This window comes from Carcharodon carcharias, chromosome 23 (assembly GCF_017639515.1).
Source record: "Carcharodon carcharias isolate sCarCar2 chromosome 23, sCarCar2.pri, whole genome shotgun sequence".
Taxonomy (NCBI): Eukaryota; Metazoa; Chordata; class Chondrichthyes; order Lamniformes; family Lamnidae; genus Carcharodon; species Carcharodon carcharias.
The window spans coordinates 8,104,886-8,123,901 of record NC_054489.1 but is presented as its reverse complement, the minus strand read 5'-3'; the positions used below and the strand labels follow the sequence as shown (position 1 = coordinate 8,123,901).

The window sequence follows — 19,016 nt, the reverse complement described above, 5'->3', positions numbered from 1 at the left end:
GGGAGTGGGTGGGAAAGTGGAGTTGAAACAGATCAACCTTGATCATATTGAATGGTGAAGCAGGCTCGAGGGGATGCATGGTCTACTCCTGCTCCTCTTTTTTTTGTTCTTATGGTACCTGTTCAGTTGTTGTCTTCAGTCAGTTATTTCTTATGTATCATTATCACCTCTAATATAAAGAGTATTCAATGTATGAAGATTCTAATGTTAATTTCTTGTCTCTTTCCCTCCTTTCCTTGCTACTTCTGCTTTGCTTTGCTGCCTTTCTGTTCTGTGTTTTGGACTTTCTCTGCCTGGCCCAGTAAGCCCAGTGCTCACCCCTTCAGTCTTCGAGTTCTGTAATAATTATGGGACTTCTCTGCTGTAAGGGCCAAAGGCAAGGGTTTGCCTCTCTGACCAGACTGTTTGCCTCCTGAAATCTGCGTCGAGACCTGTGGAGGTCCTCAGACTGCTGATGGGAGTTATAAAAGAAGTTTCTTCTTCTGTGATGCTGCTGCTAAGGACCTTGTCCTGCCTCCACATCCTGGTATAGATCTCATTTCTGCTTCAGCCAGTTGTCCCAAGACTTTACCAACCTGTGTTGATAACCTGCCCTTATCCAGAACTGGACAGCGCTCCTGGCCAATCACCAACCTCCCTGCTAGCTGCTTGTTTTCACACCTGCAGCTAGTACAGTGCACAGTCATTGACTATAGTGAAATCCAGCGAACCTTCCCATCATTGTCCCCTCTCCCTTTCATTCCACAATGTCTTGCTTTGCTCCTTCTGCTGCTGCTGCCCTTTGTGCTGAATCGCTGCGGCTTTGGAGTCTTTAAAGAGCTTCCATTTCACCGGCTTCAAGCAACACGATCTTCTCTGCAGTCACCGCGCCCTTTTCCCCCCCTTTCCAATTACCCTCTCCCATTTCCTTCTCTCCTTCCCTCCTTCTCCCCTGCACCCAATCCAGTCGAGGGGACTGCGAGAAGAGGATGATTGATTCACGGAGAATGTGCACCGAGGGGCTACAACGCTTCTGCCATCAATCTCCATCTGCTAATCAGTCACCTGCTTTGATCCAGAATGCCAACTGGTGTCAGAGCTGTAGTGTGCTAGCTTGTATATTAATAGTGGAAACAGCACAAGTGATTTATAGATATATCACAGTAGAATAGATGTGAAAATTATGAAATATTTTGTAAAAAATGAAAACTAAACAAATATAATTCTCATCATGTTCCACTCTTTCTAAACTTAGTCTCTAAATAGCCTTTTACACTTTACTGGGTACTTAATGTCCATGACCTTTATTGCATTGGTCAGCACTGAAAGGCCATTTCTGCTGTGAATGGGTGGTACATTGCGAATCAGCTCTCTGCCTTTCTTTACTGGAATTGGTGATCTTAACCGTATGGAAAATTGGCAGCTTCAACTTTCCATTGCTTCTCAGAATGTCAGACTATTTACATTATGCAATGCAGGAAGGGGCAGATCTTCCCTTCAGATGTGCTCCCTCTAGTGTTGATGCACCTTACTTTTAATTTTATTGCATCAAAAGCCTCGCAATCCTGTTGAGCACTGTCCCAACCATTGGATGAATAAGTTGCAATGAACCTGATCCATCTCCAGCCCTTAGTCTCAGTCTGCATTCTATATTTTAAAGGTGGCTCCTGGTCACTTTTTACTTACATTATGATTTTTAAAACGTTTTATTTTCTAAATTAATGATGAGCACAATATTCCAATATGAGAGCTTGACTCTGATCAAACTCAGCCCTATGTAGAGTGTAAAAGTGATTGTGAGACTTTCCTTTATTATCATTCCATTATTTTTTCTCTCATATCCTCTCACTCATCCATACTTTTGCTGTCTTTCACCCATTCCTTCTCTCTTGCTGTGTTTCTTATTCCTTTCTCATGCTTCCCACTCATTCTCTCTGCTCACTTTCTCGCTCCTGATTACTCACTCAGTTGGTGTAACACAGTACAGCTCTGAAACACAGTTTGTATCTGATGTATCTGATCTGATAATACCAGCCCACAGTAAGGTCCAGTCCTTCTCAGTGGTTGCACGTAAAGTGGGTGAAACAGCATGAACTGGATAACTTTACCTTAGATAAGTAAAATTAAATAAACTCCCCAAGGAACAATATATATGAAAGCACAGGATTTGAAAAATAGAGAATATGAAGAATGATTTATTTCTGTTAAATCAATATCTAGAACTGCAGAGTATATATATCACTGGCAGAGTCAATGTATTCACTTATTCTTTTTGTATATTGTCTTAAATAATTTTTGTACAAAGAATAGTATTCACAAAGCAATTACTTGCAATTGCAAGAAGTTTCTTTACATTTTAAGTGAAGTCTTTTAACACTTTGTATTCAGTTTGTGTGAATTGTATCCGACTCCTTTTGCGAACAACTATTCATGTTTGAATGTGACCCATGAAGAAGAGTTTGATTCTGAAATAGCACACTGAAGTTAGACATGTTGAATTCCTGCTTCATAATTGAGCCCACTCAGCCGGACTTCCATAGTACAAACTCACAGGGGCTAGCTTTCTCTTTATTTGGGGGCTGAGCTCTAATTCCTCACTGATTCTGTAAAAATCCCTTCCTCTGGAAGATAAGTAGTTTTTTTCTAAACAGAAAAATCTTTCACAAGAAGTTGTATGAAGTCTGGCACCAGGCGAATGAGGGCAGTTTTTTGAGTCCTGGTGTTTGCTTTGCTGTTGATGGAAAGGCTTCGGTCTCTACTTCATAAGGTGCAGAATTAGCTGAATGCATTGACAGAGCGCTTCTTTTCAAAATTTGTTGACCTGCTTACAATTGTGGATATTCCAGTCAGTCTTACCACCCACTGTTCTTGTGAGTGGTAATAATGAGGTCCTGCTGATGAGGGAGAAGCATTTTCCCCTCACTTTCTAAATGGGAATTAATGCAAAAATGTCTTGGTACTCGACATGCGTCGACCCCCTTCAAAGTGTGTTCAGCCTTGTGTGTGAAAGGTACACAAACCAGGGAGAGATAAAGCCTCAAGGGCATCCAAGAACAATGATTAAAATCAGATCCAACATTTCAAACCATTTCATAAATGAACCCAGTTTGTTCAGTGAGAGAGGGAAATATCCCATCATTTCTTAAAATATTTAGTTTCTTCACCAAACACTTCCAAATCTCCACCCTACAAAGTGGCACTAAGTCCCAGCACAGAATGAAGCATCTATATTCCAAATGTAATTTAATCAGATAAGTACATCGTATATAACATACAAATTCTAAAACAACCAGTAAGGCTTCCTGGAGAAATAGAAATTGGCAGGGGTGTGGGGAATAAGTACTTTTATTTTCTATAGTTTTCATTTTTGATGTTAAATTGTTGAGCTGCACAATCTTGACTGGACATGGTTACCATGAGAAATTGGCTTTCTGTGACCAATACAGAAGGAAAACTTATCACAGGAGAAGGACAGGCTATGAGATCATTTCCATGCATGTAACTCCTTTACTTCTCTCTCCCACATCCGTTAAAAACACCAGAAACATATGAACTCTCTCCTGGTGGAAGTTATCTATTGATTTATTTCATCAATATCCCTCCCTTGGAGATTTGCTTTTCTCATCCAGAGTATTAGCAAGTCCTTTTGGTCAATGTTTTATTTCTCAGCTCAAGAAGCTCCAGACTAGCAACCAGCGGAGTCTAAAATACAGACCCAGTTGAGCCACTGACACACGGTGTAAGGCCTCACTCTCTACATAACTTGAGGGTATTTGATGTTGAGGCTGGATGCAAACCTGGATAAAGTATTTCATTCCCCAGCATTGGCATTCCTCATTTCGATCGGCACAAAATGTTCACCACTCAACGCCCCCCTCCCACACCAACAGAATGTTTATTAACTTGAAAACCGAACTGTTAATATTTTGCTCAAAGTGATTGAGTTAATCATTCACAAAGGCAGTGAAAAACCAGCCGGTAATGATATCTTTCTCACAATGAACATAATTCACCTCATCTCCCACAGAAACAGAAAAAATGCAAATCTTAACATAAATCAACAAAGTTACAGCCAATAACCTGCAAGAGCACCAAACATTACCTTCAAATTTGTTGTTTAAAGTGAATTACTTTTGGTTCAAACCAGAATATGCTTGAAATGTCTGTTCTGGATTTTGGTCTTTTCCAAATTGATTAAAAGGCAATGATTGTTTCGAGATGTATCAAATGTGTGTGTTTAGAAGAAAACGTTTAAAAAAAGTTCTATTTAAGCAAATTGTAAAAGTGAAAAAATAAAAAATGCCTTTTTATGCATTAATTTTTTTTACATAAATGTGACATTTTTCATAGTCTCCTGAAGGATGTGTCAGTAATCATATAAAACATGAACTTCACTTTATTCCTGCTTTTAAATAATAAAGGGTTCTAATTATGCATGTATATGCTAAGAAATTGCACGATGGATCTAGATTAATGTCTGTACGTGAATCTTAATATAAAAAATTTGTGAAAATCTGGATACAATAGGAACATTTTTTGTTTAGACTGTGTATTTTTTTTTCTCTGGTGCATGGGGCTTTACTGTTTGGTCAGTAAGAGCTGTGATTAGTCATTGTATTGAACATATCTACAGAGTTTTTGTAAACTGGGATCTTCCATTTGTAGAGTAGTGAGATGTGTACTGAAAGTCGATGCCATGACAATCTGTAATTAATGTGGTTTCTGTGAAGAGATGAAATAAAGGGATTGCATTTTTGTAAAAGTATTTCGAGTTCCCCTCAATGTCTAGTGCGCCTTGATTCTAGTAATGTTGCAAAGCACTTTACGTATCTTTCAGTTCCCACCTTGATCCTCATTTCCACAGCCTGCATTGCCCTGTACACAAGGGAGTAAAGTTTGTGGGGTGAGTTTATTTGATCACTGAAAGTGTTTCTCGTTCATCACTGCTATTTGACATGCTGAGTAGTAATGGAAGTCAGACTCTGAGGGGCGAAATTTAATGCCTCCCCAAGGAGAGTCTGGAGGCATTTAATTGGGTGGGAGGATGCCAGGTGGGGACCCCACCTCCTACCTGTCTCTGCCCTAGTTCTGTGGCAGGAAGGCTTGTGGGCAGCCTTCTCACCCCACCACTAATTGAGGCCCTCAGGTTGGAAATGAATACCCATTTAAGGGCCTCATTCCACTGCTACTGATACTTAGCCAGCAGTGGATAGGGGGTTTGCTATGCAGGGAGCCCAAAAAGCAAAGGCCTGGGTTTGCTTGGCGGTTCCCAGGTTGAGGGTTGGTGTGGGAGGGGAGGGAGTCCCTTGTTCTCAGGCAGTCAGTGCCCGTTCAAGGGACTTGGCCTCAGGAACAGAGGTGCCCATTGAGAGCCACCCCACCTCCCTCTCCACTCCCCTTCCCTCTTCAACAACCTCCGTCCCATCCTGGGTCCCTTGCTGATCCTGGGTCCTTAGTGGGTGCATTGCCAGCTGCTACCACCACTTCTGCTGGTGCTACCTGAAATGGACAGCTACCAGCCTCTGATTGGCTGGCAGCTCTCGAGTTTACACCCCACTGGGTCCTTGATTCCAGGGAAGGCCCACCGCTGGCTACTTAAGTGCCTCACTGGCACATAATACAGCAGGTCTTCTGCATAGGAGGCAACATGGGGCTCTCACCAGCTCTCCAGCAAGCAGGCAAAGCCCCCATTGGCTGGATTAAATTCTGATTCCCCTACGGTCAAAACACACGATTGTACTGGTGATACCAAACTCCCCGATTTGAAGTGCAGCTAGTGATGTTATTTCAAGTGTGTTACTGGGGCATACAAAGGAATTTCATATAAACAAATTAATGAACAGCAAGTTAACCCTACTCTACTCCCTCTCTCCAATAGCACCTTAACATATACTCTAGTCAGTGAAACAAAGAATTCATCTACAATAGCAGGCTCTAAATCTTTTGTCTTTAAGCCAGTGGTCAGCGTGGAGGCTTGGGGCTACACTTTTAGCTTTATGTCTCCCACAATCCTACTGTTATCTCACAGCAGAGATTCCATTTTAGGATTTATCCACCAATGATAAACAGCCCTTTACAAATCTTTTGGCCCATGAAGTTTAAAACTGGGCAAACCAGTCAGAAATATAAATAGAAATAAATCTGCACCTTTTTTGTGCTTCAATTTCTAGTCCCCTCATCCTACCACACAGCTACTTGTGTCTCAAATGTTTTTCTCATTATTTCATATCAGCCTTTTAAACATTTTGTGTACTTTACAAGTCCATTTCTTTTCTTTGGGTTTTCCTCCCAATTCTCTTCACATTGTCCTGTACCTTTTTTAATGTTTTCCATCAGCCGTATTTGTTTCCGTTCTGACAAATGCAATATCATATATATGGAGTTAGACTGCAGATCAGCTATGATCTTATTGAATGGTTGATCAGGGCTTCAATGATCTCCTGTTCCTATGCCCTAGCATGCCTCAAAAAAAGTCAAATCTTCTCTCTGGAGGTTGACTGAGTCACAGTGATTTTCAGCATTTTTCTACTTTTGTTTCAAGGATTTCCAGTGTCTGCAGTTTTAGATTGATGGAACTGAGGTATTGGGGCTTGAGGCTCATGTTATATACCAGCTACAAACTGATAATGACAGCCTTGAACATCCTACCACCAGTAAACTAACAAACCTCTCTGTATTGAAGCTTTTATTGTGGAAAACACATGAAGAAATGTTCTGAAGAAGTCAAACGAACTCAAAACATTAACTCTGTATTTCTCTCCACAGATGCTGACAGACCTGAGTTTTTCCAGCAATTTTTGTTTTTGTTAAAGAAATGTTGTAACGATATGCCTGTGGCAATGGTACCAAGAATTACTGTGACTTGGTGATGACTGAGGGAATCGACACAGCAAACCTTGACCATCAATTTATGATTTAAACTCTCCAATATTTTTATAAGTAATAAAGTATTCAAGAAGTTTCTCACTTTCTTTGAATAATCCTAGGGCAGAATTTTGCCATTGGCGGGTGGGCTCGGTGGGTAAGCCGAGCACCGCCTATAATTGGGACTGAACCACCATTTTACGCTGGCGGGCCAATTAAAGTGTGAAACGCGAGCGGTAGCACTTAGCATTGCCTGGGTGGGGTGGGGAGGGTGAGCGGGCCGAACGCATGCGGGCAAATGAGTGCTTCAAAATCTCCGAGGCATAGAGCTGCCTCAGGGAGATGAAGCATTTTTTAAAAAGGAAATAAAAAGGTAATAAGACATGTCCCGCTCATGTAACTGTCACATGAGCAGGGATATGTTATTAATTAAATCTAAAAACTTTTATTTGCTTTTGGAAACCTCATCTGGCCCGTGAAAAATTTAAGTTAATTGATTATTTAGTGGCCTTAACAGGCCTTTTAATTGTTGGGTGCACTGATGTGTGCCCATCAACCGAACTATCGCACGACTGCGCATTGACGTCAACACAGTTGGCCGACGTTGCGTGTCATTTCATGCTCAAGCAGGTCAGATGCACGTCCGTCTGCCAAACAGAATATTCTGTCCTAGGTTTTTTTCTCTGATTACTTGGAGGCTGCAGGGGATTCCTGGAGAGTAGCAATCCAATTCAGTACTGTTAACCCACTGTTTTATTCTGAAGTGTCTCTGAGCTGCACTGTGAATTCAACATTTCCTGCTTAAGAGAAAAAAAGCTAGAAGTGCTTGGCAACTTGGTGAAAATTGAAAGATAAAGCTGGATTTTATGCTGCCCCGCCAGTGGGTGTGAAGGTTGGGGCCTTAGAAAATCCAGCGGGCGGCCTGTCCACCTGGGCCCGGACCTGTCTGAAATTTTTACTGCAGACAAGGGGGGGCATCAGCCAGCCTGTTTGGCCTCTATTAGGAATTGAGAAAATACTAAGTGGTCTGGGGATCATTCCTGGAAACCTACTTGGCATAAACTATCGCCATAATGCAATAACCCACCCTCTTGCCTTGAGCACACTCTGCAGGGCCCTTCTCCATAATTCTAGACCAAACAAGTTGCCTCACCCTTCCCAAAGCCTGATGGGGGGAGACATGCTCCCATAGGTACTATGTAGTCAAAGTCAACATGTACAGCGACTTCAGAAACTATGCTTGGGAATGTGTACTTTTATAAAACTATAAAATGTACCCTTAATTCATAAAAGATTTGTTTACAAACACCTACTAGCTTCATAAAGTGGGAAAGTACTTTCTGGAGAACTCAACAAGAGAGAAAAATTGACAAAGCACATTCCAATCTGCAAAGTTCCCTAATCAAACAAGTAAACTCCAGCTGACCTGTACCGTAACAATTAGACTTTGTGGCCTTAGAGGGATACAGATCCACCTTCACAGAATAACATTCCTGACCAAATATAAAAGTGTTTTTATCCAATTTATTATGCCCAATAGCATCAGTGATTCACTAGTAATAAAAAGAAACCCACGCTAGATTTACTGGAAGGGAAGTCAGTTTATTTCCATTTTTATAAAACAGGATGGTGCATTATTTAAAGCATCTCCTTTTGCATGTACATTTTCAGTTGTAAACTCAAGAAGTTCATGCAGAATCTAACAATAACATATTGTTCTTTTATGGCCAGTTGGCAAAGAGGAAAAAACAATTTATATATCTATGTTACACGGCTTTTGTCAGAGTAGACATCCTAGAACATATTTACAAAATAAGCAGTTAACTTTACAGCAAATTTGCATAATTCAATAAACTGCACACAGTATATGGAGAAAGGTCACGTTGACAGTTTTGTTCAACGCTTCATTGGAATGCCTGATTTTTTTTTTAAAAATGGAAGCTCTGAAATGCCCGCCTGCCAAATAATCTCAATACTGCAGGTAAACAGCAACATAAAAGAAATGATAATACAAGCTGGAAAAGTGCGGCTTAAAGCATCTCCCTTTAGACAATCACGTCTTAAGTTTCTTCTTGGGGTGGCATAAAGTTTCTTTTGATAGTGTAGCCTGTTGCTCTTTTAACCAAGGCATGAGTGATTGGTATTTCATTCCTTGCTTCAATGCTAGATTTCATGCCCAGCTCTTACCTCTTTCTCCTCCCCACCATCCTCAACCCCATCTCCCTAGATTCAATCCAGATGCTCCTGATCAGGCTGGCTGAATTTGGTATCAGAATTTGGACCTCCAAAGCCCAGTTAGGACAAAGCAGAACATCAGCCAGTCATTGACACAGGTGTGTACGCGATAGGCAACAGCAAGATAGATGTGCCACAAAGCTCTGTCCTGATTTTTCCAGCGTAGTTCATGAAAAACAAAATGTAGTTTATACATAACTACATTTAAAAAAGCCTACAGCTAGGCAACATTTGTATTTAAATTAAAAAAAATCTTTAAAAGTTACATTAACATAAATTCCATGGAGTCTGGAATCTAGACTGTTGTTAAGAAATGACTTGCAAAAAATGAGGCACTTTCCAAGGACAGGTAAATAAAACAAAAAGAGCTAACTAACTACAATTACAACTCAAATTTAAAACCATATTAAAATAATTTTGCCTGTTTTAAGGTGCATTTGCACAGAATGTGGTAATGTTCAATTTCAGACACTTTAGAAAATATTTTCACAAATCATCTAAAACATCTTTTAGTTCTTTTTTAGATGATGCCATGAGTGAGAAATTCATATTTTAAGATACTTTTGGGCAAACATTGATAGTTTTGGTAGTTGGACTCAGTGTATATAACATTTTAGAATAAACAGTTATGAAGCAAGGATTCAATACAATGTTTTTAAATCTGGCACCATGGGTTAGAGAGGGGGGTCTTCATTTAAAGCCATGTTTCCACAGGAATGGACCACAATTTGAACTGCATGGATTTAAAACTTAAAAGGAAATACCACCTATTATCCTAGTTTTTAAGCTTCAAGGAATTTCTGTACACAGTACCCATAAAATGTTCAGTGTCAATGTGGATTATTTGCCAACTTAACACACCGTGTTTGTGAAAGCATCATACTGCACATTACAGCAATTTCAGACTGCAATGAACTCCATGCTATTTCAAACATTTAATAAGAATCACAGGTATATTTCATTATTGGGGTGAAGGAGACAAGGGATGAATCATAATATTTAGGCTGGTCTACACAGTAAAGTTGACTTTTGCTTTGACAAAATTACAGCTTTAACTGAGTTCAAAGAAATGCACGATTAAACACTATCAATCAAAATTCTGGGAATTCACTGAAAAAGCAGAATATGGGATCTCCATTTCTTTTATTTAAAAAACCCATTACTGTTCTTCCCAAAAGCATGATTTCTCTATCAGCTCATTTTTTATTTCATAATCTTCATACCAAGCACCTGAGTTATTATGTTATGACCTTTCCTAGCCCTTATCCAATATTTGTTGGTAATTTAATGGCTTTTAATACAGAAACATGGCATTAAAGTGAGTTCACCTCTGGCTCTAGTTTAATTTTAAAAAATGCATTTGTAAGAATTGTTACCGAGTTTTTAATTCGACCTGAGCAAGCTGTGGAGCAAAAGTATCGAAAATTAAAAATTCAAGTAACAGTAGAAACAAACAAATGTGCATAGAAGCACTAATGTAAACAATGCAAACAAAAATATATTATATATATTTTATATACACACAGAGGTTAAATGGGCAATCTTCAATACAAAACCATACAAAATCATATAGCATCAACTGTATCAAGCCAAAAGCATCAGGAGCCAGTTTACATTATAGTTTTGTTATCTCTCCCCAACTAACTGCAAGTTTAACAGTGTCTGCAATGTTGCCATTATGAATTCACAATATATCAGATCATTCATTATCTTATTAAATGGCAGAGCTGGCTAGAGGGACCAAAATGGCCTACTCTTGCTCTTATCTTAGGTTCTTGTGAATTTGGTCTCGTTGCATTATGTTAAATAGCGGCAGGGCAAAACAACTGAGTTGCAGGTGGCCTCAAAAGGTGGAAGATTGGAACTTTCCAAGCACAAGTCAGAGGAAATCAGGAATCTAAAAACTATGCAGAACTGCTCTTCCCTTCCCCTGGAATTTAATATAAAAGCTTTCAAAATGTGAACTGAGAAAGGACAGAATCGCTAAATTTAATAATAGTAAATGGGTGATGTGGCCTGTAAATAAAAACAACTATTAGCTAATCTATTAATTACATGTGCCAGAGTGTTCTATTCTCATCTGGTATTTCAGTATAACAATATATAAATGTACAGAAGATGTCATCACCATGGAGTGGAGCAGTACTTTTTTTTTCAACAGCATCCAAAAATTAAAATTCCCCTTTCTCCACCCTCAGATTGCAGCAGTTGTGAATATAAAGACACATATCTGAGTATTATGAATTAAATTCAGGATGTGTTCTACTGAAAACCTATTCTATGGTACAACTCCCAGTGAATAATGTGTCAAGCACTGGCTTTAAAGGTAAATAGTGTTTTTGAAATGCAAATCTTAATAAGGGGAGATTTTGCCAAACAGCCATGTGGCCATTCTGTATTATTTTATGAATCAGCAGGTATCATGTGCTCTGGTTCTTTACTTTGCTCTCATTGGGTTCTCGAATACCAACCTCCAAGATTTTACAGTATTCTTAGATTTTTGATAAACCCAAGACCATCTCACCCCACCTCTTAGAAAAGCAAATGATTTATCAGAGTTATATAAAGTTGTAAACAGATCCAGAACATTATCCCATTGTTACAATTTGAAGTAAGTAGGCACAGTTCAAACTAGTGAAAAGCAAATAAATTTTGGACTAACGTCAGGAAGTTGTTCTTCACATGAAGAATGTACAAAACACATGAAATTAAATCTGGGTAGGGGAGTGAAACCAGAAAGAACGTGTATTTATATTGTGCATTTCAAGTACTCAGGCTGTCCCAAAGCACTTCAAAGCCAAATAATTACTATTTTTTTGGAGTTGTAGTCACTGTTAAATAAGGAAATAATAACAGCCAATTTGTACACAATAAGTTTGCATGAACAGCAATAAAATAAATGATAAGTTAACTGGCTTTGGTTGGTTGATGGAAGAGAGTTGTTGAGGAAATTGGCACATTGATCAATGCAGCACTGAAGTGTCAGCCTAGATCATACATTCAGGTCCTGCAGAGGAGTGTGACTTCATAATCTTGAAGTGAGATTGTTACAATTTAACTATTACTAAATAAATAGATGTTGCAGTGGGGTAGGAAAAGGAGGGGTGAAAGAAGGTGAGGGGCTGTTGGTTCCTCCTGCACATATGAACTCAAATAGGCTGAACGTTTCATCCATATCAATCTCGTAAATGAAGTGCATGAACAACAAAAGTTTCCAGTTAAAGGAGCGGATATATATCCTTTTCTTTTTCACTTTGTTTTGGCTGGCAGGGGTGCGAGGAACGGGGAAGATGGGTGCTACTTTGTAGGAGAAAAAACTCAAGTCAAGGACAGAATTCTGAGCCCATGTCCTTTGTCACAAAAGGTACTGGGCACCCTGTCAAGCAGGAAATGTGGAAGTTGTGCAGTTGCTAGCTGCCTGGACTATGGATTTAATACAGCTGTTCTGGCAGGAGTTTGGAATTAGTCAGTTTCTCTAAATTATCACTTTTAACTGTGAGTTAATAGGAACATTTTCATTCTCTTGCCAACCACACTAAATTAATACAGTTTAGTTAAAATGTGTCAGAACAAAGAATTTTAATTGTGCTGTGTTCAGCAGGCTACCTAAACTGTAATTGATCGAAAAAAGGCAATCTGGCCCATGAAACCTGAGCAATTACGTGGTACTCCCTCTTCTATTTTGGATTCATTATTTAACCTGCTTGAATTTTGTGGGTTGGAAGTTTAGAAAAATCTGTTCTTATCAATGCCTCACCGGTGGTTAAATCCTAAATCAAAAAACCAAGATCTGCTTCTTTCAGCAATTTGAGATAGCTCTAAATGTATCTGTGGCCTGAGCTTCTTCCATGGTGTTCACCTGAAAATCTCACCAAGACAAAAACTTTAACCGCATCTTCCTTGCCTCACTTAATTAGTGTAATCATAATTATATATATATATGTGATGCTGTGATATGCAAAGATGACACTAGCATTAAGTGCTCAAAACATAAAAATTCATTCACACAAGTAAACTAAATATTACTCCAGGCTGTTTGAAGAGCAGAAATGAGCTGGTTGCTACTGTACAAGGAAAATGCTTTATGCTGGAAAACAGAAATGGGAGAAAATGAAAAAGAATTCTAGAGAAATTAAATTTCCAAAATTGATCTTAAATTGTTTTGTACGGGTACCTTAACTATTTTTATTTCTCTACTGCACCATCACCTCCCCCTAACCTTAAGTCCAGCCCCACTCCAATTGTTTGTTCCATTCTCCTGAAAGCACAGATTCTTTCTGGAATATAGCTTTCCTCATCGACAGCAGATACTCTTTGTGACATTGTTCGTGTTCAAGGCCAATGCTAACGGGCATTCCTGCCCCTGGCTGAGATCAATCAGCTCAGCAAAGACCAGGATCAAACCTAGGACCTTTTTCCAACTGTAGCTACTCACAGGATTAACCCTTTGAACAATAGCAGGAGGGATTTTTGATCTATCTGGTATGACAACTACAGATTGCATGTAGAATAGATGTGAACTCCATGAAACCACACTGTTCCTTTAAAGGTGTGGAGAGTGCTGAACACTAAGTGCTACCCTTATATGTCTTAATTTCATATTGTGAGTTTGTTTTGTATTTCAAACTGTACAAAACCACTAAAAATCTGTGTTAAAGCTGCACTGCCTTCATGAAAAGCTATTTAGTAAATGTTTTAGAATCTGATTCCAACAACATTGCAACTATAAGAATTTCCATCAAAATTCATCAACAATCTTGGAACCATTCTATTATCAGGATAAAAGGATGCACAATTCTCTTAAGTTTTTTTATCTGACCAATAAAAACAACTTATCAAATGTTTTAACATGGAAACAGTGTTCTCAAAGTGACATTTCAATTAAATAACAAAATGTTATCTTGTTAGATTGGGAATCTAATCTTTAAGTTAATAAATAAATATAAAATATAAATAATTCAATGATTAGTGCATTAGTTGTAGTAAACTATAGGTACTTATTTTAAGAGAACAGATTTATCCTTTTTACAAATCGATTTCTTAATAACAAAGATAAATTAAATCTGTTGTTTAACAGCAGAAAGCTAACCTACAATAAGCAAAATTTATTCTTGGATAGGTAGGAAATCTTTGATCAACTAGCCAGTTAATGGGAGAGTTTCCATTACTAACTTCCATAGTAAACATTTAAAACAAATTGACGTCGTGCCAGCTATTTGATTTGTTCATAGCCACTAATTCACAGCAGTCTCTGAGGGTCAAAGTTAAAGGAGGAACGTGGAAGACTTCTACTGTCTGTAGCCTATTTTCCGCCATCATGCATGGATGGGAATTTCCTCCTTGCTGTTCCTGCTTCACCCTGTAATGCTGGTGGAAGTACAGTGAGACTGTGGAAGGGAAGCAGCAGCAAGAAAATCCCTGCCCTAGTGCTTTGCTTTCATTTAAGGTACCAGACCATTTATCTGCCTTCCTAAGGCACTGAAATCACTTGCTGTTGACATACCCACAGAAGCCTGTCACTAATTTGATAGTTGCACACTATATTAATTGACTGCTGGTTGTCATTTAATTAACAATGTTTTTTACACTGAATACGATTGGTTCTTTAGACCCTAGATGAGGGAGACTGAAGTCAGTAAAAGAAATATATGATTGTTCCTTTAATCTAAATTTTCTCAAAATTCTGAAACAACAAAAATCCAACAAACGGTGTCATTGAGCCACTGAACAGGGTGGACCTGCACCCAAGGTTCATGCTTGGGTTTGTGAAAAACACCCTAGTTGTTCTTGTGCTGCTCACAGCAAACATCCACGGATAGCACAAGGCTGGAAGCAGGTCACCTGCACCCACTTCTCAGTCAGGGATGCTGTCCAGATGGGCAAAATGCAAGAAAATGATGTGGAGAAAATGAAAATATATTTGGAAAACATTTACCAAATTCTCTCAAAATTCAAGTGTGGTATAACGACATTTGAATTTGCTCCCCATTTAGCAAGTTTCAATTACAGCAATGGTAATAGTACGGGCTAATTTTAAATTCAAATAAAAAGAGAAGGAATTAAAGGACAAATTGACACAGATTTCACTGTGAGGTAGCATTATGCTACTACAATTCAGTGAAAGGAAACAGTTATATTTGCCTATAATAGCAATGTAACATTATTTTGTTAAATAGATTTTTTATGCTAGCTAAAGGTTTAACCATGTAATGCAATTACTTTTCTTTCTTTTGTGTAACTGAAACTGGGGAAAAACTATTCAAGATAAAGCGAAACATTTTTTCTATATATTTTATATATATATTTCACCATTTTATACGGCAGCTGCACTGAATTCCAGGCCAACCAAGTTATACGAAGCAAGCAAAGCACCGACTTTTAAAGTAAAAATCCTTTGCTAATGGCAAGAGAAATGAGTTCAAAAAAGATTGGCTTCCATGCAAGCTGCAAAAGTAGCAGCACAATGTTAGTATCTAACAACCCACGGTCTAAACCACCCAGTAACGACATACAGCCAATTTACTACCATTTGCTTTAGCCTGCACTCACACTTCCCAGCTCCTTAGCCCAAACACATATCAGGTGTATTAGCATCAGAAAAAAAATACAGGTTAATGTCTGGGTAGAGATCCTGTACCAAAACAGTTCTTCTTTAGTTCTCTAATCTATTTTTTTCAGAAAGCTGAGATCTGTTATATGGTTGAAGCATATTCTGTGTTTAGTTTGCATTTCCTTTGCATTTGCAATGGTCACTTAAAAAAAATCTATTTAGCTAGTCACTTTACCCAGGACTGAATCCTGTAATGGGCTGGGCAGGCCGGGGGGCGGGGGGGGTCACTTGCTGTGACTGTGGAAGGAGACCAGCAGAATCTTCAGAGGAACAGTGTAAGTAGCTGGAAAAGGCTTTTTTCTGGGTGTTCTACTAACATCTGTTGGGGCTATAGTGAGAGACCAATCGAGCCGCTATAGAAATTCAGGGATCAAGTGTTCTAAATGATAAATGATGTATAAGTTTTTTTTTTGGAGATAATTTTTCAACAATTACAAGTCATTTAGAAACAATACTATTATTTAAAAAAAAAGAGGATTTTTTAATGTCCCTTCAACATGTTCCTCTAGAGCAAATGAGTGAGAATTAGAAAAATAAAAAGCTGTAGTCAATATTCTATAAAATAGAGATAGTTGAGTGAAGAGAAAAACAGTAAAAGCACATAAATACTGCTACTTTAACCTAGACCGCCAGATTCTATTTAGCTCATCTCTAAAGGAGAGAGAGTTTTAAAAAAAATAAATATTCAATTCAGAGTTTTCCAACCTGTTATTTGGGGAAAAAGGCAAACCCATATGTTGTCATAGCTCCTGAATGTTTTAGCCTTAACTAATTTCTATCAAAGATACTGATGGAATCGAGAGGTGGGTGCAGGTTGCTGAGCCTTTATGTTCATCGAGTACTTGGCTGAATTTGAGTCACTGTCTTTAGCTTGGCCTGAAGTCGAGCTAGCCGATGGGGAAGGCAGTGAAGTTGGTTGCCGACGCTCTGAGTTGTTATTGCTACTCAAATGCTTACTATTGGGTGCTGGCTGTTCAGGCTGTAAATTCCCACTCTGGTGAATGGAATAATTTTGTGATTCTAAATCAATCGGTCTGCATATTTCCTTGGTTTTATGATCTAAATCTGGTTGCGCATTTCCTCCAGTATCTGGACCCACCCTGGAATCAACATTTTGCCCAAACTGACTGGTGTTGGATGGTTTGCCTGCCTTGTGGCCAATGTCCTTGCTTTCCAGTAGCTTCTCCTTGCATTCTCTAAAGTGGAACTCTGATAAATCATTCTGCACCACTACTGTATGTCTCCTCCTAATGTTCTTCTTTCTCCTGGTCTCTGGGGAGTTCTGTTTTCTCAGCCCTACTCCAAACATATCATCTGCTGAGGTTTTCAATCGCAGCTTCGTGTGATCAGTCAGTGCTCGTTTTGATGTTTGGGTTGCATCTTCTTTGTCAGGATCATTCTTGAGGATATTGTGTTTGCTGCTGGAATTGGGATCATTCAAATTATCAAAAAGATTTACCACAGGAGGTTCTTTATCTTCATTGATTTTTGTGTTAAGTTCATGTTCTGCTTTTGGCTTGGTCAACTTCTTTCTAGCCAAAGTATCACACTGAATTAATCTGTGAGAATTAAAAGATGGCCTACTGTTTAGCTTTTGTGCTGGGATCCCTTCTTTGTCGGAGCTTGTGTTGCTATCTGATTCACGGCGACAAAACCTGCCTCTTTCCTGCTGTGAATGCGAGGCCTTGCCTGGCAGTGTCCGAGTAAGGTAGCCACTTTCACTGTCTGTTTCAATGTGGCCCCCACACTCACTGATGAGCTCACTTCTTTCATCGTCAGCTTCATCCCCCCTGCTTTCAGCAATCGACTGTACCTCAGAACTGAAGTTGTGATCCAGGGTTGTCACTGTGGATGAGATAGTAGAGTATCCTGAAACAACAGAGCTGGCATCAGTGGGAATTGTCTCTCTGTGCTCCATCTCGGGAGTCCGCCACATCTTCAGTTTGGGGTTTCTGGAAAATGCTTCACTATTATAGTGAGACTGAGGACTTGCAATGGCTGTCTGGTTATCTGCACAGTTTATTCTTCTATCTAAATCCAACAATTTGAGGGAGGTTCCTTCTTTAAATGAACACTCAATACCAGTTGAGGATAGGCTGCATTGTTGTCTATATGAAGAGTTCAGAGTGGCTTCGTCAACACTCTCCCATTGGGATGTCTGAGTGTGGTTCTGCTTGGAATTATCAGGCTCTCCTGGTACCTTTTGAACTTCTTTGTTAGCAATGGGTTGGCGAATTTGCTCCACGCTTGTGTTCCTGGTATTTGCCAACTGTCTCTCTCTCAGTCCTGTTGCATCCTTCTGTCTGTCCACTCCTGTCTTGTCTACTGATCCTTCTTTGTTAATAGCCTTAATAGGTTCATGCTCTGAATCATCATCTGTGCTACTTTCAAGCACCTTTGCCTCTTTTTGCTTTTTCCTTTTACGGTTGGCCGCTGCAAAGATTGACATCACCAGCTCCCTGTTGTACAGATCCTTCCTGGATCCCCACGATCCCTGTAATGGTGTAGAATAAAAAATTAGTTCCCTGAAGATGAGTTAACTAGCACTAAACAAAAGCATATTTGTAAAATAAGGATGGAAAGAAATTGAAAATGCTGGCAGTCTAAAATAAAAGCAGATATAGACCTTTGTCTGCCTCTGTAAGAATAGCAAAATTTTGAATAGAGATACATCACTTGAACTCATGGAAGGGAAACAGTTCTGCTGAAGGGTTTGTTCCCAAAATGTTAACCTGCCTTTCAGCTGCTGATTGTTCAGCTGCAAATTTTCAGCATTTCTGTTTTTCTTTGATGGTTGCTTAATACTAAAAGTCTGTTTCCATTTGTATGAAATGCTAATGAAGCAAAAAAACACACGATGTGTATAGATTAAGGGACTACAGCCATATTGTGTGCAGGGGCAGGATCATAGAATCAAGGATACAAAAAAAGCTTACACCAGAAAATTATATACCTCATGTTAATCTCATCATCATATATATATATATACATACACACACACACACACACACACACACAACTGTACATATATATGTGACATGTATAAACACATATTTGTTTTAAAAAGCTCTTAATACTATTCTTCTAAAGAATGGCTTTCAGCTGACAAATAGGTTTTTAAAATGGATCTCGCCCTCTTTAGAACCAATTTTTCAGCAGTTTCAAATTTACACCTGTGTAAAGAAGCACTTTAGAACTGGCCATTAAGCTGTAAACATTCTCGGAATTCTTTAGTAGATATTGGCAGTCGAGCATAGACCGCACTGAGCTCACTGTATATTGCAAGAATAATGGAAACAATATTGGAAAACACTAGGAGGGAGCTGAT

At 39.0% G+C, this 19,016-nt stretch overlaps 2 protein-coding genes across 9 annotated transcripts in view; one reads left to right on the top strand and one right to left on the bottom strand.

Annotated features, from left to right (window-relative positions):
• Window positions 1–4,744, top strand: part of LOC121269195 (SRC kinase signaling inhibitor 1-like) — a 329,853-nt gene extending 325,109 nt beyond the window's left edge. For all 3 annotated transcript variants that reach the window (XM_041173731.1, XM_041173730.1, XM_041173729.1), the window contains one exon: window positions 303–4,744. Coding sequence is in view for 1 of the 3 variants with exons in the window: in XM_041173730.1 (XP_041029664.1) it covers window positions 303–305 (3 nt within the window). In the remaining 2 variants the exon portion in view is untranslated. The remainder of the gene's footprint in view (window positions 1–302) is intronic.
• Window positions 4,745–8,424: 3,680 nt separating this feature from the next.
• The window catches only part of LOC121269194 (rho GTPase-activating protein 23-like), a 506,984-nt gene continuing 496,392 nt past the window's right edge, over window positions 8,425–19,016 (bottom strand). For all 6 annotated transcript variants that reach the window (XM_041173725.1, XM_041173724.1, XM_041173727.1 and 3 more), the window contains one exon: window positions 8,425–18,182. In XM_041173725.1, coding sequence (XP_041029659.1) covers window positions 16,467–18,182 — 1,716 coding nt within the window. In that variant the 3' untranslated portion in view covers window positions 8,425–16,466. The remainder of the gene's footprint in view (window positions 18,183–19,016) is intronic.